This window comes from Euphorbia lathyris, chromosome 1 (genome assembly GCF_963576675.1).
Source record: "Euphorbia lathyris chromosome 1, ddEupLath1.1, whole genome shotgun sequence".
Lineage (NCBI taxonomy): Eukaryota > Viridiplantae > Streptophyta > Magnoliopsida > Malpighiales > Euphorbiaceae > Euphorbia > Euphorbia lathyris.
This window is the reverse complement of record NC_088910.1, coordinates 80,494,353-80,517,973: the sequence shown is the minus strand read 5'-3', so window position 1 is coordinate 80,517,973 and position 23,621 is coordinate 80,494,353. Positions and strand designations below refer to the sequence as shown.

General features: G+C 35.9%; 1 protein-coding gene across 3 annotated transcripts; it reads right to left on the bottom strand.

The window, feature by feature from the left end:
• Positions 1 to 764: 764 nt before the first annotated feature.
• Positions 765 to 21,849, bottom strand: LOC136203184 (uncharacterized). 3 transcript variants are annotated; one of them, XM_065994278.1, is made up of 16 exons: positions 21,570 to 21,849; positions 21,371 to 21,454; positions 20,888 to 21,028; positions 20,700 to 20,770; positions 19,935 to 20,028; positions 18,265 to 18,342; positions 15,620 to 15,686; positions 9,383 to 9,468; positions 9,249 to 9,299; positions 6,752 to 6,799; positions 6,370 to 6,490; positions 6,094 to 6,274; positions 2,295 to 2,432; positions 2,099 to 2,211; positions 1,829 to 1,900; positions 765 to 1,500 (listed from the first exon to the last, which is right to left on the bottom strand). In XM_065994278.1, exons 1-16 carry the CDS (start codon positions 21,783 to 21,785, stop codon positions 1,316 to 1,318), a joined length of 1,746 nt encoding a protein of 581 aa, XP_065850350.1. In that variant the 5' UTR covers positions 21,786 to 21,849; the 3' UTR covers positions 765 to 1,315. The 3 variants fall into 3 exon arrangements, with proteins under 3 accessions (XP_065850350.1, XP_065850362.1, XP_065850355.1); XM_065994290.1 differs by having other exon boundaries at positions 766 to 1,500; positions 21,393 to 21,454; positions 21,570 to 21,646; XM_065994283.1 differs by lacking the exon at positions 765 to 1,500 and adding an exon at positions 1,513 to 1,745.
• Between the last annotated feature and the right edge of the window lie 1,772 nt (positions 21,850 to 23,621).

The following is a 23,621-nucleotide window of genomic DNA, read 5'->3' as shown; positions in this document are numbered from 1 at the left end:
ACAACCTGAACACCACCAGCCTTCAACTGCTCGTTTGTTAGAACGACTGTACATAACAAGGTTCTGCAGTGCACATATGGCCACAACTTTCATTTCTTCTGTGGGCTGCTCCTCAAGCACATTGACTAGAGCACGACAAGCTAAAACCGCATCAGCACTTCGAGCCAAGCCTTCATTCTGGAACAGATCTCCAAGGGCCAAAGTTGCCAGTAGCCTTGCCTGTTGCGCTTGAGTTTGTGGATCCAAGAGGTATTGGGACAATCGTAAAATTGTAGTTTTAGTAGCTTTAGATTCTCTAATTTTCACATTGTTGAGTAACATTTCCAGTGGAGAGAAATTAATCATGAAAATGGAAAAGGAGGAGAATTATAAAATTGGTATAAAATATTTGAAAAAGAATGAAGAAAAGAGATAACAGGTTAAAAAAGTGAATCAAAGGTCACAATGGTCACCAATATTACAAAGTGTAAAGTTCAATGACCATACCGAAAAGAAATAAAATTCAGTGGCCACAATGTGAAAATAGTAAAGTTCAATGGCCATGGGTGTAATTTACCCCACATTAATTAATGGGTTAATTATAAATCTGAATCTTTTTGAAAGTCTATACATATTTAATATAGTTTTCATACTTACCCACTTTCACTTGATTTGGACAAAAATACTATACATCCTCTCTTTATTTTATTTTTATGTTCTTTCTTTTTATTTTTTACAACAATTCAGATAACAATTAAGAGAAAATCTATATATATATTAGACAAAAATCAAGAGAAACTCTCCCTATACCATATGGGTTTTACCTACATTTCAATTTCATCACAATATCAGATGATGTACGTAAACTATATATGTCAAATTCAAATGAAAATAGTTTAGTTTTATACATTTTGAAACCTTACATCTCATTGAAACTCAACATTTTGTTTGAAATCTCGTAATACAACACTTTTTCTGCAATTCCCAACATTTGTCGCATCTGTCGCATTTGTCGCGTTTTGAAATAACGCAATAGATATCTGTCAGACTATCCGATCTTCCGATCTGGATTAGTATTTCAAATTTTTTATTATTATTATTATTATTATTTAGATAGAATGACAAAAGTCAATGAATTATGAAAATATAAGACTTAAAATCCCAAATTTTCTAAAAAAAAATGGTTTTTATTTTATTTTTGACCCTATTGGGTTGTTGAAGATTACCCAAATTGACTCCAGTTCTTCTTGGGTTGTCGAAGATCATCAAACCCATTATGACCCAAACCAAAATCTAGCCGATTTTCAATCAGACAAATCCGGATCTGACAACTCTACTAACGAGTTAAGAATTCATATGAGGAAGTAGAAGTGGCATGTTGCATCAACTGTATTGTCCTGCCATTTACACCATCTCTTGCTATTTCGCTAGGCATCAAATGAATAAATTCCTTACTACCTTGCTCCACAATGTATACAGAAATAGCTTCGCCTCCTCCATCCAGGAAACCAGATTCAATACCTCTACAATACAATTACAGCGTTTCGTTTTATCATAGCATGCATAATAGATCAAAATCACATTTCCCAGGAAAACCATATTAACCCCCAACATATATATATATATCCCTCCTTGTTTTTATGTAGCTCAATTTTGCGCCTTTTCAAATGGATACCTATGAATCAATGATGAACCAAATCTATGCTGGTAATTGCCAACATAACAGAATTTCCTGAAACGGGTCAAAATTGAGCTACGACAAAAACCTTGATGGAAAAATGAAATAAAACGTTAGAGATATCTGATTATTTCCAAAAACATTGGTAACCTGACAAGAATGCATTCTTACCTAGAATAATCCTCGACTTGAGATATGCCATGTTCGTCTTCATCTTTGAAAGAGCACCGTTGATTGCAGAATCTGAAGGAAAAATAGTGGCAATGAAATATATTTTTGTTGAATTCCAATTGATTCGTGTTGCAAGAAAATTGGAGACTCATATTTGAAAGTGTAAGCATCGACTACTACAAAGATACTCAAAATAAACCATTGTAATTTAAACCTCTCTTTTGAATTTGCATGTATGCTAACAAAAATATTTAGGTTAGGGCTTTGTACCAGTTTTAGGATTTGACTTTAGAGAAAGACCAAATACTGCATGTTTGGCATAGGTTAATATCCTCACTCGTTGTGAAGCACCCAATTTGCGAAGGACCGACCTCAGAAGACCACTGAAACAGAATAGCAAATCATTACAAACTTTTATCTCTATTTTCTATTTGGAAGTAAGGAAGACTGAACATTTCTATCTCACTCTGTCCGCAATATTGTGAGGAAGTCAGAAGATAGAGATTCCATAAATGAAGATATGTCCTCCATTGTTAGGGAGTTCAGATCCTGCTTCATAATCCTTCTTTCTTCAGCTGATAATTCTCTACCAATAGCTGATTTACTGCCAATTATATGATGCATGTTACATTAAATCTCCATTGTAATCATCAATCATGAGAAAAAAGAAAGTACCATTAGATTTCACTGCAGGTGTTTCTATCAATGCACACATTGATCATAAAACAAAGATCATTGACCTATTTAACAAAACAAATAGATAAAGATCTGCAAGTGGAACTAAGGAATAGACAGGCAATTGTCAAAGAAAGATGATCAACCGCAAACAAAACATTCTGTCATCTAAGCAAAACAAATCACATCTCACTAGTGGAAGTAGATTTTGTCTAGTCGTTCATTCTCATGCAAGGAGATTTTTTGAGACTACTCCAGGAGCTTGTACTAAAGGAAGTATGTTAAGATACTTTTAGGATTTAAAGAAAAAATACAATCAGATTTTTGTAAATGTCAAGAAACCACTTAATACAAAAACTTAAGCTGATAGGTAAGGCACAAAAATAGTTTTTATTATCTTCGACACACCTCCACATATAAATGCCCATTGGTCTTAAAAATTTCAACGATAAATGTTGTTGTCAGGATTCGACCCTTGACCTCGTGGTCTAAGAAGCTTCGATAATAATATCAAGGAACCATTTGACTGAAAAACTTAAGCTGAAAGGTAAGACTCGAGAATAGTTTTTATAATCTCTAACAACTAAGGGAGTGTGTACACCCAGATTCTCCCTACGCAGACATCTTTAATACTTATCTAACAAACACATCTATAAGAACGAGTTTCTAAATTGTTCTTCATCTAGTTCCCTCCCTTTCAAACAAAATGATGTTACCTTATCTCTCCTTTCTATATTTTTCGTTATCTCTGCACGGTAATAAGATTCCTAATAATTTCCATCCGCAAAAGTATTGTCATTTTAGTAAAAATGCTTGCATGAGGCAATAATGCGTTTTGCCAAAAGTTTACAACCAAATATTGTAACGAAACAAAAAACATAATGGTGAATCCATTGTATGGTTTGCTATGCCGAACCTAATATCACCATAATGTTTAATAGCCCTGGTTTGCATCGAGTTCCAAAGTCAACTACATAGTCATCAAATCTTCTTCATCCTATCCTTGGACTTACGCCATTGAGATAGCTTATCCTAACCCAATCCTTCAAAAAGTCTTTATTATCTATGGCTGTCAAAGGGAGAATTTTCCACCAAGTGCATTTATAACTTGTAATTCTCTATTCAGCACACTTCACAGGAACAATAGTGAATCCTCTTGTGATAGCAGAAGCTATTTCTTTAGAACTTCTAACATCGCTCAAGAAATAATCAATAGGGTGCATTGAAAGATTGCACAAACCTTTTCTTAAAGAAGGTAGGTTCGTGCACTGATTTACGTTCAATAATCCCAGGCGCTTTCACTTCGACACGTCTTCGCTCGTGATCGCTTAGAGCCCCTCTTCCATCAATGGGTATTCCCAACCCGTCCACCACACGGCCTAACATAGCCTTTCCCGCGGGAACATCTACAATGGATCCCGTGCGCTTTACAAGATCTCCTTCTTTAATAGCGCTATCACTACCAAAGACAATAATTCCTACATTCTCATTCTCAAGATTCAAGGCAATTCCTTTCACACCGCTTGCAAATTCAACCATTTCCCCAGCTTGTATCTCGTTCAATCCATAAACACGTGCAATTCTATCTCCAACTGATACCACTCGACCGATCTCATCCACTTTCAAAATTGTGTAATAGGCAGTAATTCGACGTTCTAGTAGAGTTGTTAGTTCCGAAGCTCTGCTACTGGTAGAAAATTCCATGATGAAAGCTATTATTATTTATTGTAAAGGGGAATGCCGCTGCTGATAGATTATTTGTCTGTAAAAGGCTTTGGCAACAAAATCCCAGATACTAAGTTTCAACTCTGAAACATAGTTGTCAAATCGAGATCTGACTCATGAATCAAAATCCACATTTTGTTAATCGTGACTCGTGAATCATAATATTCAAAATTCATAATATTATATTATAAAAAACAAAATAGTTCCCATGTTGAACTCAAAATATTAATCTAGAAATGCAATTTTAATGTAAAAAAACAAATCATATCAATCAAGTACTCGCAATTCAAATCTAATGCAAATGCAATCCTAACAAAACTAATTCACAAATCGGACTATGTTTAATAACTTAGTGGAGATGGAGAGTTTGAGCTTCTCACTCTCTTTTTTTTTTTTTAATCTTGTTGTCAACTTGATAATGATGGAATAATTTGAAAAATAACAATCGGACTAGAGGATAATGGATTCAGTAGTTAATGTTGTTAAAGTTTTTGATAAACAGTGATGATGATCCGACTCGAAATAGAGCTGAATCAAATCGTTTGATTCGAATCGCGAATTGTAAGATTTTGTTACAATTTAGATTCACCCCATAGATACGGCTCGAAATAGAGCTCAATCGAATCGTACAACTCAAATCGTGAATCGTAAGATTCTAACAACAGTGCTCTGGAAGTCTATGACTGTTACAGCAGAGCATTTTATCAAAGGAGGGAAACCCAGAGTCTGTACACCTCTAATACAATAAATAATTGGATAACCTTCTGACAACTTTCTTTGTAAAGTAACAGTGTTTTCAGAAAAACAATAAGACGACGCGTATGTGGGAAACTAAACCACAATAATAAACTAGTATGGGCATTATCACATTACAATTATGGACATAAAAAAAGTTGCTACAATCATCTTGAAATTGAACCCTTATGATTTCTAACAATATAAGTAAAGAAGAGTGATTGCTTTGACTGGAATCGCAAGGCACAAGCCCTTAGTTCGGACTGACCTCATAGAACCTGCCACTCTCTTTTTTCGGACACATATCGTAGCTGACAGATTGTAGAAGCTTAAAGAAATCAAACTTAAAGCATCATTTACTTAGTTGGGTTTTGCACAATCTAATCAGTTCGAACAACAACGTCTAGTTAACATTTCAACAAGGTCCATAGTAATGTATATTCTTAAAGAACAAACTATGGTTGAATTCCGTTTTTACGTAGCTAATGGCAGACACAAAGTATATGCTCAAGCAGCTATTTTTTCTTCCAATAGTTATTCTTTTTTTTTTTCATAAAGAACCTCATGAACTAAAAATGCCAGCAGTGATGTCCCGAACAGAACTGAAAGCGTATCATGGAAAGTGCATTGATACACAACAAGACAACATTGCCACGATCAAACTTGATAACAATATCCAGAGTGGCATTTCAGCTCAAAGTACAGTGCAACTATACCTGAACTACAAGTAGCATAGCAAGACAAAAAAAATTGTTGTTATACGCATCCAATAGTTATTCTTTTTTTTTTTCATAAAGAACCTCATGAACTAAAAATGCCAGCAGTGATGTCCCGAACAGAACTGAAAGCGTATCATGGAAAGTGCATTGATACACAACAAGACAACATTGCCACGATCAAACTTGATAACAATATCCAGAGTGGCATTTCAGCTCAAAGTACAGTGCAACTATACCTGAACTACAAGTAGCATAGCAAGACAAAAAAAATTGTTGTTATACGCATCCATTTCTATGCATACAAATAGATAATGAGAACATGGTAGCAGTATATTATCTACTTAAATTAAGGATATAACGATAACTATCTACTAGCAAAAAGGAAAACCCATAAACATAATAAAAACTTGCCTGTCTATAGTTCTTCCAGTGAAAATAACAGGGAAGTATTTAGAGTACTTTCCTACATTAAATCTTTCACCAAGCTGCTGTATTTGTTGGGAGTCCTGAAGGATCAATGCCTTCCAAAGCTGACAATAATCCTGCCTGAATCCTTCGTCCAATTGTTTGTAGATTCCATGATCAAGGAGGACTTTATGGTTCATACAAAGAAACACAGTTTTTAAGGCTCAAGACTATTAGCTTCATGTAAATACTGACTTGATTAACGGAGTCGTCAAGACATACCCAGGGAAAAGTCATCTGGACCTTCTGGAGAAACTAATATATTACCAGGATGTGGATCTCCATGCACGAAACCATGGATGAAAATCATTTCGGAGAAGACTTCTACCAACGCTTTTGCTACCTGTAACACATATCAAGAAAGAAGAATGCTCATTTTATCAGAACAGGTATTTTGAATACATTCAAATTAAATGATTATCTAGTAATTATTGACCATCCAATCAACATTGAAGGAGGTCCATTGACCAATTAAACAAGCAAAGCTTGAATCATTTAGTGTCATGTTTTATTACTTGTAGTTTAGGAAAATCCTCAATTAAAAGGAACTTTGGCAGTTCCATAAATTTGAGGAAGCATAACAACTTGAGCTCATATAACCAACCTTTATAGGATTTATGCCAATTTCCTTCAAATAATCCACATCATCAACCTGAAATCTACAAACATCTCATTAAAAGGACACATTAAAGTAAAGCCAAAAGCCAGCTAGATAACTAAGCCTGAGAAAAGGAGACCAAGTCAATTAGAGGGCACAGGATATTGTTGAGTAGGATTGGCAAAAATGCCGTTCCTCTACGTAACAGACCATGTAATACACTAGAATACATGGGATATCATGTAGATTAAGAGACTACATTGATATATATTACTTGGGAACAATACACAGATGTATATACAAGTAGTAGCTCCTGATATTACTCCTACAGCCAAGGAGACATACTGATCCTACTAGCAGCCTAAGCATGCCCCAACAGCTCTTCAGCAGCCTTAGACATGTTATTCATTAATTACATCGACTTATACTCTAAAAATTACATTGACTTGTACTCTAACACTCTACATACAGTTGTGCTCACATATTGGGAGCTGCCAAAAGATATGCATGCGTCAGTCCAACTAAAGAATCTCTTAACATCTTACGTAATATCTGCTCTTTTGACCTGTATTATTTAATAACTCTTTTCGTAACGTGCAGGTTGTGTAGTTGAAAATTAACTAGGTCTCCAAGTTTTTAGTCTGCCAACCATTATCTAGAGTAATGTGTGCTTTAGAACAAATATATCAGCAGTTTATTCTTCAAGAAGCTTAAAAAAGTAAAGAAAAGAAAAAGAGTTCAAACTCAAACAGACTTTAAGAAGCAAGCTTAAACAAAAAGCAGTGTCAACAGACTTTAGATATCTAACTCAAACAGACTTTATGAAACAAGCTTAAGCAAGTACATCTAAACAAGTGCACAGCAAGAAAGACTGACGGCAACAAAAATCGGTAAAAGATAACCCCCCCCCCCCCCCCCCCAACTTTTCTAGCCTATTACTCTTTAGATATCCGGAGGTAAACTTCACCATTTTTCTACCTATGTAAGCAGATCTAATCATTTTTATTCTGCTGCTTATTTATTCTAATGGAAAAAATCATTGAACATCTGATAGGTTCAACCGTAAATCTAGTTATAAACTTGATAAGTTCTAACGGAAGTTAGGCCATGATGCACTTGAGAGACTCCGTTATAAATAATGCTCTATATTAAGCACCACTACCATAGAAATCAAAATATCATTCACCACTCAAAACTATGTCACTGACCTTCACTGGTACTTTTATCATTAAACCACCAATTACTAGTTTGAATCTCCTTATACTATTTGTTTCCACATAACCCAATCATAGGCCTCTTGCAATCACTACCAAGAAAAACAGTAACATGAAATTGCATATGCCAATCTTGCAAAGAAGGACATCGAGTCTATGTTTCAGTATCTTTGTCACATCAATCTTCAAAACCAATGACTGGATGGAGTTAGTACTGAATACCCCTATAATTATTTTTTGATTATCACAAAGCTTTGATAACATTTTATTCAATGCATCACAATCCAATCCCTATTAAAACCAATAATGTCAAGAAAATATCCTTAAGTTTGGTTCAAATTCTTACAATTCCTTTCCTCTGCACCATTTAGGTTCAGTGAAATATCATCCAAATTGTTATATACCTTCTAGATTCGTAAATGTGTGATTTTAGACTCCTCCGTTTTACCAAAAATGGGCTGACATGTGCCCCTATTAAGACAAGTTTCCTTTGTTAAGTTATTATTCCACAGTAGTGTAAAACCTAGTAAGGTAAAGAATAGGGTACAATGTGTTTGTTTTACAGAGGTGTTCTTGCAATTAGGAAAACCCAATTCCTCACTGTATGTTCCATCAGCAAAGTGGTACCTTTTATTTACATACAACCCATGTTCGCTGCCACTTCATTATTCCCTAGAAGGGTTCAAAGACTTTCTGAAGCTGCATGAACCTCGATCTTCTGAATGGGATAATGCCAATGATCATCTCACGGGCACATAAACTACCACTTTACAGATTAACTATGCTGAGACGACTATTATATGGATTGTGCTAATCGCATTGACACTTGAATAGAATAAACACATGGCCATCCAATTCCTTACCAGAAAAAGAAATTTAACCATGGGAACTTGCTCCGGAAGTCTAGTAAAATTTTAGGACATTGTAAAAATTGGTAATTGCAGAAGAAATTTCCAGAGGTTTTTCCATCATTTATTTAATTAATCCCATTTTTAACAATATTTTCCATTAAATGTCAAATAAAGACTCTCACTCCATCCAACTTTAGTGTCATCCTAACTTCCCCTTTGCCCATTCTTTGGCAAGACCAACTTAATTATCAATATCTGTTAGACCTCGTTTAACTTATTATATCAACTGACTGTAGAAAACAATAAGCGCTTCCTAGCAACTCCGTCAAAGCAGTAGTGATCCCCTTATATTTATTCCCGGCAAGAATTCAATAGCTCCTGTGAACCATTTTGAAATTGTAATATATATGTTAAATCCATCAGGCTCAACAAACATACCTTGTGCCCCCGACAAAATTGCATTGTTAGAACCTGACTTGTAGTGAACTCCTGAAAGCATTCAATTGTAATCATCTAAGCAAAAAAAAGGATTCATTCAATGTTGAAACTATAATATAAGAAAAAAATCCTACCCAATATACACGAGGAATTGTGACAATCTTCTTATTCTTAAAATTTTTGGCAGTTCTCTCAGAATTTCTTGCTTCCTGTATGAAATCTGCAAAACCGTGGAGCAGTATAGTTTCTAGGAGAACATAAAAAGCTGTTTTCATTATGATCTGAAGCAAGTGAATAAGCAAACAGCTTAATTCAAGATCCTATGTCACTCATGATTAAGAGCACCAACAAAACTCAAGGTCAAATCTAAGGCAGTGTTACTAGCAAATGGAAGCAATTACCATGTTGCAGCAGCAGGATTTATTTCATGTGGTTGTTGTCTATTCAAACTCCACCTGTGAGTGTCACTGGCTGGCATTTACAGCCAGTCTCAAGCCTGGACAAAGGAGGAGGGTTGCGGTAGGTTTGTGGCAGCTAGTGTAAAACTTAGACACATCTTATGGACATGAACCAAAATACGAATATCGTGGGGGCGTTCCCTACTCAGCGACATCACTGCACTTCATAGGCCCAGGTGTAGTGAAAATTGTGCAAGGTTTGCTAGGTCGTCACCCCGAAGTGGCGCACCACCCCGGCACTCGGGGGTGTGTCAAATGTGCAAGGGTCCCCGCATGATGGACGAGTGCGGGTAAAGAAGCTAGTCCACGGTAACGGTAATGGTAGGGGTAGTAAGTTACGCTTTGGGACATGGAACATAGGCTCTTTGAGAGGAAGATTAATTGAACTTGTAGATGTTATGAAGAGGAGAAGAATAAATATAATGTGCCTACAAGAAACCAAGTGGATTGGAGCCAAGGCCAAAGAGATAGCTCCCTGGGGTTATAAGTTTTGATACTCAGGAAAGGATAAGGGTAGAAATGGAGTAGGTATTCTCATTGATCACGAATATATTGATGATGTAGTAGCGACGTCTAGAAATAGCGATCGAATTATGAGTATTAAGCTCGTAACAGGGGATGAGGTTGTGAATATCATAAGTGCATATGCACCACAAATAGGATTGGATGCCTCTATAAGACAAGCTTTTTGGGAGGACTTAGAGAAAGTGGTGCAACAGCATAAGAAGATGGCATTGGGTGGTGACCTCAATGGGCATGTGGGTTCTAGGCGAGATGGGTTTGAGAGTGGCCATGGAGGTTTTGGTTTTGGAGATAGGAATAAAGCAGGAAATGATACTCTGGAATTCGCATTAGCCTATGACTTGAGTATCATGAACACTTGGTTTATGAAAAGAACCTCCCACTTAGTGACTTATCGGAGAGGTGGTAATGCGAGCCAAATTGACTTCTTCCTAGTAAGGAGTGCTTGGAGAAAGAGTTATATTGATTGTAAGGTGATCCCTGGTGAGAGTACGATAACTCAACATAGAGTAGTGGTGCTTGATTTTCGAAGTAGGAGATGTATAAGAAAACGAATACCACAAGTGGAGACTAAGATTAAGTGGTGGAAACTGCAAGGGGAGAACCAACAAAATTTGTGGATAAGATGGCCACAAAAGATATTTGGTCTTGTAACATGGATTTAGATATAGATTCAGGATGGACCAAAATAGAGCATAGTTTAAAGGAAGTAGCGAAGGAAGTTCTAGGGGAATCTAACGGTAGCATGCCACCGGGTAAGGACACATCTTGGTGGACCGAAGAAGTGCGACAAGCAATAAAGAGTAAGCAAGAATACTATAAAATATTGGGGAAATGTAGGAGTGATGAGAACTACGAAAAGCATAAAGAGGCTAAAATGGAAGCAAATAAGGTCATACGAGATGCCAAAGCAAAGGTGAATCGGGATCTGTATGCAAGATTGGACACGAAGGAAGGGGAAAGAGACATATAGAATTGCCTATATGAGAGATAGGAAGAGACCTCAGAAAAGTTAAATGTGTGAAGGATGTGAAGGATGTGGACCAAAGAGTCCTGGTTGGAGATAAGGATATCAAGGAACAATGGATGTCCTATTTTGATAACTTATTTAATGGAGAGCGCGGACAAGATGTTGGAGATATAAGTATCCCTAGCGATATTGTAAATTGTGACTGCATGTGGAGAATTCAAAAGAGTGAAGTCAAAATGGCATTAAAAAGGATGAGACTAAAGAAAGAAGCAGGACCTGATGGCATCCATATTGAGATTTTGAGATGTTTGGGAGAGAGAGGAATCAAATGGTTGACGACTTTCTTCAATAAGATTTGGAGAAGCAATAAGATGTCATCGGAATGGAGGAAAAGTACTCTAATCCCTTTGTATAAGAACAAAGGCGATGTCCAAGATTGTGCCAACTATCGAGGAATCAAACTAATGAGTCACGCTATGAAACTTTGGGAGCGTTTGATCGAACAAAGACTAAGGAGGAGGGTGAAGATCTCGGAAAACCAATTTGGCTTTATGCCGGGAAGATCAACTATGGATGTCATTCATCTAATGAGACAATTAATGGAGCATTATCAGAATAAGAAGAAAGATTTGCATATGGTTTTCATTGACTTGGAGAAGGCATATGATAAGGTACCGATGGAAGTACTTTGGTGGGCCTTAATAAGGAAAGACATTTTGCGGAAATATATTGATAGCATAAAGGACATGTATAAAGAAGCGTGCACGAGTGCACGTACCAGTGTTGGAAAGACTTAAGAGTTTCCTATTACGATTAAAGTACATCAAGGTTCCGCACTTTGTCGTCGTTATGGATGAACTAACGAGTTCACTTCAAGACGGTATACCATGGTGCATGTTGTTTACAGATGATATTGTGTTGGTTGATGAGACGAAAGAATGTGTGGAGAGTAAGTTGGAATTACAGAGACAAACTTTGGCATCTAGATGCTTTAAGTTGAGCCGAAGTAAGAATGAATATTTGGAGTGTAAGTTTAGCGGCGATAGAAGTAGGGAGACCGGGACAATCACCCTGGATGGGAAGGTTGTCTAGGGCTCAGATTGCTTCCGCTTCTTAGGAGTCTATTATTCAAACTGGTGGAGAAGTGGATGGAGATGTCGTTCATAGGATTAAATCTAGTTGGTCGAAGTGGAAGAGTGCTACGGGTTTCCTTTGCAACCTGTCATACCTAATAGATTAAAGGGAAAATTATACCGCACGGCAATTAGACATGTATTGTTATATGGTACGGAATGTTGGGCAGTGAAACATTGTCACATTCATAAGATGTCGGTGGCTGAGATGCTTATGTTGCAATGGATGTGTGGTCATACGAGAAAGGATCGGGTGAGGAATGAAATAATTAGGACGAAAGCATGGGGTCACATCTATTGAGAATAAAATGAGGGAAAATCAACTAACGTGATTTGGCTATATAAGATGAAGAGCGCTTGATGCGCCAGTTAGAAGGATTGAAGAGTGGCAAAGAAATGCGATGGTGAGGGGTAGGGGAAGGTCTAAGCCAACTTAGAAGAGGGCGATTGAGAGTGATATGAGTTTATTGGGATTGAGGAAAATATGACATTTGATAGGACGGAGGAAAAAAGAGAATTTATGTACGACTTGATTTCACAGTTTTGTATGACGGTTCATGTTAGCCGATTCCGAATCATTTTGGGACTAAGGCTTTGTTGTTGTTGTGGTTGTTGTCAATTCAATACTCCTCTTACAACAACTTCTATTCAACCTCTTTCGAGCAAATCTAAAGGCTGAAAGGAATCTAAGAGACTGTTTGAAAAACCAACTGACTATACTCGCATAGACAATCAAATACACATGTATGTTGTTAGAAATTCTAAAAACTATTTTTAAAACCATACCTATTGTTATTGTCATGGAACCAATTGAACTAAAGGTTTAAGCTGATAGTTAAAGGCTCAATTCATATTAATATTTGACACAGCCCCGCACGCGAATGCCAACTGGGGTTTGAAGCGTGAACAAAACATGTCCATCTTATCATGTGTTGGAATTAAATCAATAAATGGAGTTGTCAGGAACCAGACCCTAAAGAGTCTTTGATACCATGTCGAACTAATTGAACTAAAGACTTAAGTTGATAATTAAAGACCCAATTCATATGAATATCTAAAACCTATGAACTTAACTTTTTGGTTTAAGTGGCTCTTAGACATTATATCAAATCAAGCCTCTTAGACCAAGAGTTCACGAGTTTGATGTTGAAGAATAAATGGTGAAACAATCAAGCTGTAATCAAGAACAAGGAAAATAACAAAATAAAGCAATCACAGACTCATGCATTTTATGTGCTTCGGTCAATGTGACTAATGTCCATGGCTGCACTAGTCTGTTTTTAAAATGACTCAACCACTTAGGGGTTAAACTTACTAAAGTGGTATTTATAGAGGAAAAGAAATGAGTCAAAACTGGAGTATCCATCTATGGTGTACAACTTTTACCTTATTTCACATTTTGTTGTACAACCACCTTCAATTTGTCTCACTAATATGTACGAACTTAGAGGTGACCTATGTATAGCCGCTGAAAATGACCGATCAACGCCAGTCAAGTCGCCATCTCACCATTTTTCAACTTTAATTAAACACAACCCATATGAAATTACCAAAATACCCTTTATAAAAAAAAAAAAAAACTCTCTCCTTGGTTCAACTCTCTCTCTCCCATGGTTACTTTCTCTCTCTGACCCTTTCTCTCTCTAATTCAGTAGCCATTTTCACCATTATTTTCATAAAAATCTCTTTCTTTAGTACTGCAAATCTCTGTCTTTGGTACTGCAAATCTCTTTCCATTTTCACCAATTTAGGTCATTTGGTACTGCAAATCCCGTTCATGTCATCGATGGTGTCATTTGGTACTTCAAATCCCATTCATGTCATCGATTTTGGTCTCAAAAACAGGGTATGCAATGGCCGGCTCTTATGCAAGCTCTCGCTTTGAGTCATGGTGGTCCTCCAGCTTTCCGATTAAACGGAAATTCAATACATCAAATTCGAACTCACTGACTTGTAAGAAGCATGGGTTTCGAATTGCCGAGCGCAGTGACGATTCAACTTACTGCAATTTTCTTTCATTTCTAATATTACTATAAATATCCAATGATTTCTCTGTATTCTTTCTCTTTTATTCAAAAGAGAGCCAATCTAAACAATCAATAATGAAAAAAAGGAATCTGCAGAAGATAATGGCAGAAGAGAGAGAAAGGAGAAAATGACTCAAAAATCGTGAAGAAGAGAAGGGAAGAGGAGAGAGAATGGGATGACGATAATGGAAGAGAGAGAAAGGGGAAAATGGCTCAAAATCGTGGAAAAGAGAAGGTAAGAGGAGAGAGAATGGGAGAAAAGGAAAGAAAATAAGATAAAGATGGTAAATAAATGGGTAGATGAATATGGGGTAATTATTTAGGGTATTTTAGTAATTGTATAGGTGGTGGGTCCATTTTTTACTTTTTGACCGGTCAAACTGTCGATGTGGCACGTTGACTTTGCGTTGACCGGTCATTTTTACCTGCTGTATACCATATTGGGAGGTCACTCCTAAGTTTGTACATATTAGTGAGACAAATTGAAGGTTGTACACCATAGATGAAATTTACACGTCAAAACTGATGCTTGGGCCTGGACCTAACAATAAATACTCGTTAATGGTTGATCAACTTTAATGGATTCGCCTTTTGAACAAGAAGTTCCGGTCCTGGGGTTGCGGATTACCCAGCAAGGAATGGCTCCCCTTTGACCTTAGAAGCTACACCAACAAACTTTCACCAACAATGGGGACAATAAACCAATAAGGCAATAATAATCAGGCTCCCTATACAGAACACTCGAACCCTATCACATTTAACACAAGATAGAGCGAGTTTGTAAATGTATACACTCCAAGCCTAAAGCGCATTTGAACTGTAGAGTGCAGGAAACAATAAAAACTATTCTTGGAATTTTAATTATGAGCTAAAGCTTTTAGATTGGATGGTTTTGACATGGTATCAAAGCTTTTTAGATCAAGGGTCAAAGTTTAAATCCTAATAACACCATTTATTTGAGTGCTCTGTGCTTGTACATGCTACAATCCAAAGGAAATTCGCATGGAGAGGTGTCCTAGAGATGATAAAAGCTATTTTTGGAACCTCTGCTTATGAGCTTAAGCTTTTGAGTGGAATGAATGGTTCCTTCACACCTCTAAGCTTAACCTTTTGGGTTGAGCGGTTCTGTGATATATATTAACCAAATTTGTAGATTTAAGACTTACTACAGCGAAAAGATTATGAAGAGTAAAGAAACTATACACATATTTCATTTTATGTTTTGAAAAACTGAACAACAATTACAAGACATTATACTCACCGAGTTCCGAAGAAATGGCCTTTGTGAATTCACACACCAACCAGTCAAACCTATAATCAGGGAAAAACTATGGAGAAAAGATTAAGTGATGTGGAAGAGCTGCTCATTCAAGTGAGTAGAAGTAATTTTACAAAAGCACTTACATGGCACTATTATCTAATAAGTGAGAGTAATGATGCATATAGGTGAAGTGTTGTAGCACATGCCTCAACATGTTAATTAATAATTGCAGCAACAGGGGAAATGAAAATATAAAGAAGCTCTAGTTATCATTATAAACCACTCACTAGTTATACACTGACCTATATATATATATACATATATATAGTATCCATTTCCTTTCTTTGACTCAATAATACCTCCAAATTTGTCATCATAAACTATCACTACAATAATTCATTTTTCACTTCTACTTTTACATCTCCAATTATTTCTATCAATAAAATTCAATAGGATTAGAAATTCCCAAGTTCTTTTATCAGAATAAACTCAAAAACAGTCCTTGAGGTATAGCAAATCGACTTCAAAAATTTCATATGTTATAAGAAAGTACCTTCCGAGACTCTGTTAGCAAACAAGAGTCAGCTAGTGTTATGCTATTACCAATAGCTTTCAAACCGGCTCGGTAGCAAAGAAACCGGGTCAAGAAATAGAGGTTCAACCAGGGTCAAACTAATTAACTAGGTGTACATTAAATAAATTTAATTTCTATATTAAGTAAATAAACTACGTATGCTTGTCTAAAGTAAAATAAATTAAAATCAATGGATAATATTAATTTTGGAAGTAAACTAATTTAACATTACAATTCTCAACTTATATAATTTTAATAAATTATAATAATAATAATAATAATAATAAAAACTATCAAATGTAGTCTTTAAAATAATATAAATCTAAACTAAAAGGAAATATCAAAACTAAATATATCTTTTTTATGAAGTATTAAATAAACATAATTACTTTTGATTTTTTAGTAATATACTTTTAATATTAAACCTCATATTAAAAATACTTAAACTTGTTAGGATGTGAATAAGAATGAAATCAAAAAGTCTGAATTGTCATATTAATGATATATATAACCCAGTGTACAATTTTTTACAAAGAAAATGTTGGCATGATTTTAAGTTTGAGAGCAGAAGCACTGAGACGGTGTTCGAACACCAAACATTGCATGGATTTATTTATTTTTTAATGTAAGCAGACTTTGTCCGACCAAACCAGTTTACAGCCACCCGTTTCACTGGTTCACAGTTGAACAGGCCAGTTAACTCAATCAGTGTCAGTTTTCTAAAATAAAGTGTTAAAAGCCAAATTGGACCAGCCAACAGTCCGTTTCTGGTTTAACCCAGTCAGACCGACTGGTCCAGTACGGTTTTCATAAAAGTGTTATTAACTCGTGCTGATTTCACACTTGCAACACTGACATAGATCAAATATTTGCTCTTTTCAATAACAAGCATAGTTGTGAAAGGCGATCGCCTCGGTCGCGACTGAGGCGATCCTTCCCTCACCTCAGTGCCCTGTAAGGCGGCAACGTGCTAAAGGCGACCGCCTCACCTCGCCGGGCGAGAGGCGATCAAGGCGTTGAGGCGATAGCCACTTGCATTGAGGCATTTTAGCCAACTTTTAAGGGGGGGGGGAGGAAAGAAAGATTTAAGGGTGAGATTTCAAATAAATGATAAGAAACAATAAAAGCTTCCAATACTGAGTAAAATTCCTTGCCTTTCCACAGAATTTTGTTGTTATATCTCTATTACATCTATTTCTTCAAGAGCCTCATGTTGCTTTACTTGAAGAGCTTCTCTTCTACCTTTCTAAGAAAGGAGGTGTGGTGAGTAGGTGGTAGTAGAGTTAGCTAGTAGTGGTGACAATGTGGTGGCTGGATTTAACAGTGCTAGGTGTTAACAGTAGTGGAGGATTTCATCACAATTAAATAATAATATGAGTCTAGTGTATAAGCTGTAAAATCTATATGTATTTTAATTTTTTGAGTTAATTTAATAGTGGCAGGTGTTCACAGTAGTAGAGGATTTCATCACAATTAAATACGAGTCTAGTGTATAAGCTGTGTAAAAATTAAATCTATATGTATTTTAATTTTTTGAATTAATTTAATTTTTTGTGTTTTTCTAATTTGTTTGTCGCCTCATGTGTGAGAGGCGATCGCATCGCCTCAAGGCGATATTTTTCCCTTATCGCCTCGGCTTTTCTTTAACAACTACGATAACAAGAACTAATGACCTGTTTGAACACTATCAACAAGAAGTAGATCTAAACAGTATGTGGAACAACAATACAATCAACTTGGTCCAACATAGGAATCATCAAATCAAATATATTGCAGATATGTTATTATCTGAACACCAGAATCACCCAAAAAAAAAAAACTGCACCTGGGATACCGTACGAAGATGGGAGAAAAACTAAAAAAAATAAAAATAGAGGAGCATCTTACAAGCTTTATGCTTGTTCACATACTTTAGTTAAATTGTAACTTACCCCAGAAGCCAACTAGGCATAAGTTTTTAAGCCGAGTTGCAATAGTTAAAAATTTATTTATGAAACTCCAAAATTAAATGACAAGATATCTTCCAGCCAAAACATATTTCAACAAAAATGTCAAAATATCAAGTGCATACCCATCTGACAGATTTCGAAAGGAAGGACATTGATGTTGTGTCGATTTTCATCTGGTGTTTTAGAGCAGGGTATTGTACCTACGTGCAAAAAAAGAAAAACAACCAAATCATCCAGAATCATTGTACTTCTTCGAAATTATCGAACATTATTGAGAAACAAGAGGGGTGGAAAAGATCAAGGATTATCCAAGTGATGAACATAAACCTTCACATTTATGGCCACATTCATTAGAAAAATGTGTCAATACCCATAACTTCAAGATTACACTCGTTATTTCTTTCCTTAAATTATACAATTACGGAAACTCCGTTGTTGGGAGATCATACGAATTGCTCACTCTAATGATTAGAATCTATCACGCGAACTGCAAATATGTCCGATTCATGATTGACTTGCATGATTTGAAAGTGATCGAGGAACCAATACCAATCGATGGATTTTTTTTTCCAATTGAGCCAAAACGATTTTCACCCAAAATTTTAAATTTAACTTCAGTTGATCAAGTCTAAATGTCTAATTATCCCGTAAATATTCAATTTACCAATAAAAGTTTGTTTACATGTTCAAGTATTTTTCTTCCACCCACTATTTTGTTTCTTTCTCCCACTTTTTTTTCATTTGGTGTTTACTTCTTGATTAATGGCTCCTTCTGGGAGTAATACATTTTCAATCATGACCATGTTAGCTTAAACCATTAGCCTTTGTTAACTAGTTCAACATTGTAAGAAAGTATTTATAAGTGGAAGTTTCTACCATAAACAATTGCATCAATGCTAATAGTTTGAAGTATTTAACCTATTCTATATGGGCACATCTTGAATTTAGTTAATTTCGAGTCTTGAATCTTATTATTCAACTCGGTTCCTAATTCTCAATCTATGAAGGACTTGTATTCTTAATTTGACAACTATAATGGACAAACTCGATAACTATGACCAAGTTTTTGTTTCAGAAATTTGGATGTCTACCTAGAGAAGAGAGATCCTGAAAATCAAATCTAAACAGAAGTATGCAGTTTAACTTTGAAATGGGTAAGAGGACAAAGATGTTTGATTATCTTCAGCATGATTGAAGAAAGGCGAATAAGAAAACTATATTAAGCAAATACAAAACCCGGATGGTGATCTGTCAAGTATATTAAATTCCAAACACTATTTTAAGACCTTAAAGTGCTAAGATAATGTGGTCAGGAAGCATTGAAGATGACATTTTACTACTTAGGCTGCCAAATACATTTTGTTATGAACTACAATTAGCAGCCAAAAGCATAAATTTGAATGCAAAATTGAATAGTCAGATTTTAGTTGTTGAAAAGTTGTACATGAACATTAGGAATACGGTCTCTAGCACATTATTAAACATGAGATTCTTATTTAAAATGTAACATTTATATCATTTAAGTAAGGAAAATATGTGCAACGTAAATGACCATTATTTTCAGCATGTCAAGATGCTGCTTTTCGTATGTACCTTGTTCAATGAATACAATAATTGATTTGGATTTTGACGCAAATTTACTTATCCTAGTGTCCACCTGAGTACCACTATATTCAACGCAGCAGACTATAAATAAACTAAATCACCATTTGAATGTCCAATTTAAAACATGAGAACCAAGGAGTGAAACCACAAGAGTGCTGAGGACTCAAATTTTAAATTGCACACTAACCTTAACTGCTACTTCTTGACAATCTTTCAATATGGCACGATGCACTTGAGCAATAGATGCAGCAGCTATTGGCTGTTCATCGAATGACAAAAATCTGACAAGAGATTGGAAGTCAGCTGAACATAGTATAGTGTCTTTGGCTTACAAACACTTTTGAAAGAATTATGGTAGCTGATCTAAGCTCTTTTTCTTAAATAGACCCAATACATAGTGAAGAGTGGAGTAAACTACTTGCTCCAATTTTGGATGAGACAAAAAAGTGAAAGGTAGATGACTCTTCAACAAGAAAAAATAGAATCTTAAGTAAGTGGCCATCAGTCAGTCAATCAATTGCAGCAAAGATATTACTATCTTTAAAAGACAAGACAATCCAGCTGCATATACATATAAGAGTGCAGCATGAAAAAATCAATAAGAGTACCTTAAATGTATTCCACTGAAGGACCAGCACAACTATCTTTAGGTTAGTAAGAAAATAACAAAAATTAAGCTCTACTACGTTCAGCGAATAAGCATCACAAGCACAAACCGAAACAAACTTTTCTACAAATGATATCTGCTCATCACCTATTCAAGTTGAAAACTAAGTATCATTTAAAGCTGGAAATCAGCAAGCAGTAGCTGTCAAAAACAAGAAAATAAGATATCTTTAGCGAAGTGATTTTAGAAAAAGGTCAAACACCTGGTTTGTAGTACATACAGTCAAATTAAACACTTGCTTCTTGCTCTCCATTCTCAGAAGAAGAAAGAAGTATGACATCTTACATCTTAGATAAATCTGGACCCAAGTTAGCTCTTAGAACTTCTTCTATGGCTTTGAAATGGCAAGGAACAGCCTACAGAATTATTGACCAGAGAGTCAGTATACCAAGCACTCCAACCTGCACAAATAATTATCAAATGAAGAGATAGAGAAATGAGCATAAGTAAAAATAAACAGGAAATATTCACACCTGATCTTGTAATGAGGAAAGAGTAGAAGAGTATTCTTTGGGAACTTGCCGCATTGCAGCAACATATTGACCAGCTTTCACATATAAACCTTTATTGGTTTCACATAACTTAAGCATTCTCTTGGCTGAACGTAGATGAACCTAAGTGCCACCAAAAGTTATATATTCACTTAAATGAAGCCAGAAGTTATATATATTCCCCATAACAGAGAGATAAAGCTTTATCGTTGATGCTCATTATTCAAGATTAAGATAGCTTCGCTAGACACACTGTTCATTAAAACGAATTCTGGAAAAAGGTAATTTCTTACAAATCTTCAGTGGCTAAACAGACAACTACATAGCTAGAATGCCTAACTTAGCTGTTTGAAAAATGACATTTTAGAACCACTTGCTAATGGCATTGGGCCAAACATTAATCATTTTCAAAAATTGTGGCTGTAAACTTTAAAAAAAAAAAAAAAAAGAACAAAGAATCGAAACCTCAGAGAGTTTAAGACGATACTCATTGGAGTCGGCAGTAAGCCCCCGCAAAGAATGCTTGTAATCCGCAACTGTAAAAGCAATCTGTCATAGAAAAAGTACCAAAAGTGGAAATATTGTAAGAGAAATCAGAACTCAGTTTAGTTTATAAGTAAAAAGTGGAAGAAGGGAAAAGCTGAAAGTATGAATAGAATCGGACAGTGGAGATTGCGCGAGAAGAGCGGAGAACTGCATGGATTGCAGCCCTGAATTTGTCGGGGAAGTGAGTTGGGAAATCCGGAGAAGAGTCGATCAGTGAAAAGGGGATGAAATTGATTCGATTGGCGGCGTGGAGAGAGAGGCCGGTGGCTGTTATTAAGTAAAAAGCAGTTCTGGCTTTCGCGGGAAACTTGGATATTTGGTCCAACGTCGTCATTCTGGGAGTCTCTGGTTTCTTGGCGGCCGTTTGCACTCTATTTTAGGTGGTTCGAAGCAACGACACAAATATCAACGCAAAGTCGGTCGGTATCTTACTTAGAGCATGTGTAACGGTAACATCACACAATTAAAAAAAAATTATAAAATTGATTCAAATTGGAGACATATTTACATTTTTAACTCATTTACTCAATATATGATATATCTAGATTATATTTGTGTGGCTTTTTCAAAATACCATTAATATGTTTATAATTTTACGTCAACGTCTGTCTCTCTCCGATCTGACTTCGCACATTTCACGATATGCAAAGTCTGCGAAAATAATGTTTGGTTTATTAGATGATTTCAATTCGCAGATTTCCCAATATGCAAAGTCCGAACGTGTTTTTGCGAAGTGGTATATAAAACAAAAAAGCACAACAACAAGGGATTCCAACATTAAAATCATACCATTATCAAAATTTACAACAACATTGCCATAATAACAACATTAAAATCATAACATTATCAAAATTTAAACAAGATTGCCACAATAAACTCCTAATAAATCATTTTAAAGCGAACGTGACGAATCTAGACGGAAATTTATCTCTGTATTGGAAGTCCATGTCTTTTGGGATAAGAAATGGAAGTCCAGACCTTTTGGGATTGATGTCTCCAATGGTACACAACAAGATTGGCACAATAATTTCTAACTAATCATTTTAAAGTGAATGTGACCAATCTTGATGGGAACTTCTCCCTGTACAGGAAGGAAAGTCATCTCCCCTGCACCTCAGTACGCCGCCTTCCAGAAACGGATGTTATGCATTCAACCACCTTCAAAAAAATTTAATCATGTTAGGCAGAAAAAAGAACGATTTGGCTTCGCGAAGCATGCGAATATAAATGTGCAGGGAAGATGATGATTTTACTTCACGAATCGATGATTTCGCGAAGTCTCCGAGCTCTGAAACGTGGCGATCTACTTCGCGAAAATGGATTACGCGAAGTCTGCGAGTGAAAAATCATGAACTTTTCTACTCGCAGACTTCGCGAAATCATCGATTCGTGAAGTAGATCGTCACGTTTCAGGCTCTTTCTCATCGCATATCTTCGTGAAACCAGATTACGCGAAGTGATTTTCTGGAAAAACACAGAGAAAACGGTAGATACTTACATTTTTCGCGTCTTTCACCATTAAAATCGTCAATAACAATATGATAAACTGGGGAAAACGATGAAAAAACGTAGAATACCCATTTCTTCGATGGTCACAAGAAGAAAGAAACTAAGAAACGAGCAGGAACATGAAGATGAAGAACCATGGCTTCGTTTTTTAAGATTGGGAAGATGAAGAATCAAGAGATGAAGAGAGGAAGAAGAGAAATACATGGTAATGTGGGGAAATGGTGCAGATTTTGTAAAATTTAAAGGAAGAGAAGAAGGTCAAAGGTTTGGGAGAGCAACCGTTCGCGTAATGAAGAGAATGGGAAAGGGGGAAGATGAAAGGGTGAGAGTATTTTGGGAAAGTCACACAAACATAGTCTAGATATGTAGTATGTTGAGTAAGTGGATTAAAAATGTAAATGAGTCTCCCATTTGATCTAATTTTATAATTTTTCCTTAAAAAATTAGGGTTAATACGTCATTTGCCCCCTGAACTTATCTAAAAAGCTTAATTGGTCCTCTGAACTTTCAAAGTATCCGAATAGCCCCCTGAACTTGCATAAAATGTTCAGTTAGCCCCCTGAACTTACATAAAATGTAGGGTTAATTACAAATAACTACCATGTAGTTTTGCCGATTTGGAATGTGGTACCTGTGGTATTTTTCTTTTTTTTTTTGCAAA

What these genes read in the sequence shown, in the direction of transcription:
- LOC136203184 (XM_065994278.1), bottom strand. Translation starts at nt 21,785, where the DNA reads ATGACGACGTTGGACCAAATATCCAAGTTTCCCGCGAAAGCCAGAACT. An exon ending in CTTCTCGCGCAATCTCCACT is followed by an intron (nt 21,455 to 21,569) that starts GTCCGATTCTAT and finishes TTTCTATGACAG; the next exon opens with ATTGCTTTTACAGTTGCGGA. An exon ending in CAAGTCGAGGATTATTCTAG is followed by an intron (nt 1,501 to 1,828) that starts GTAAGAATGCAT and finishes TGTATTGTAGAG; the next exon opens with GTATTGAATCTGGTTTCCTG.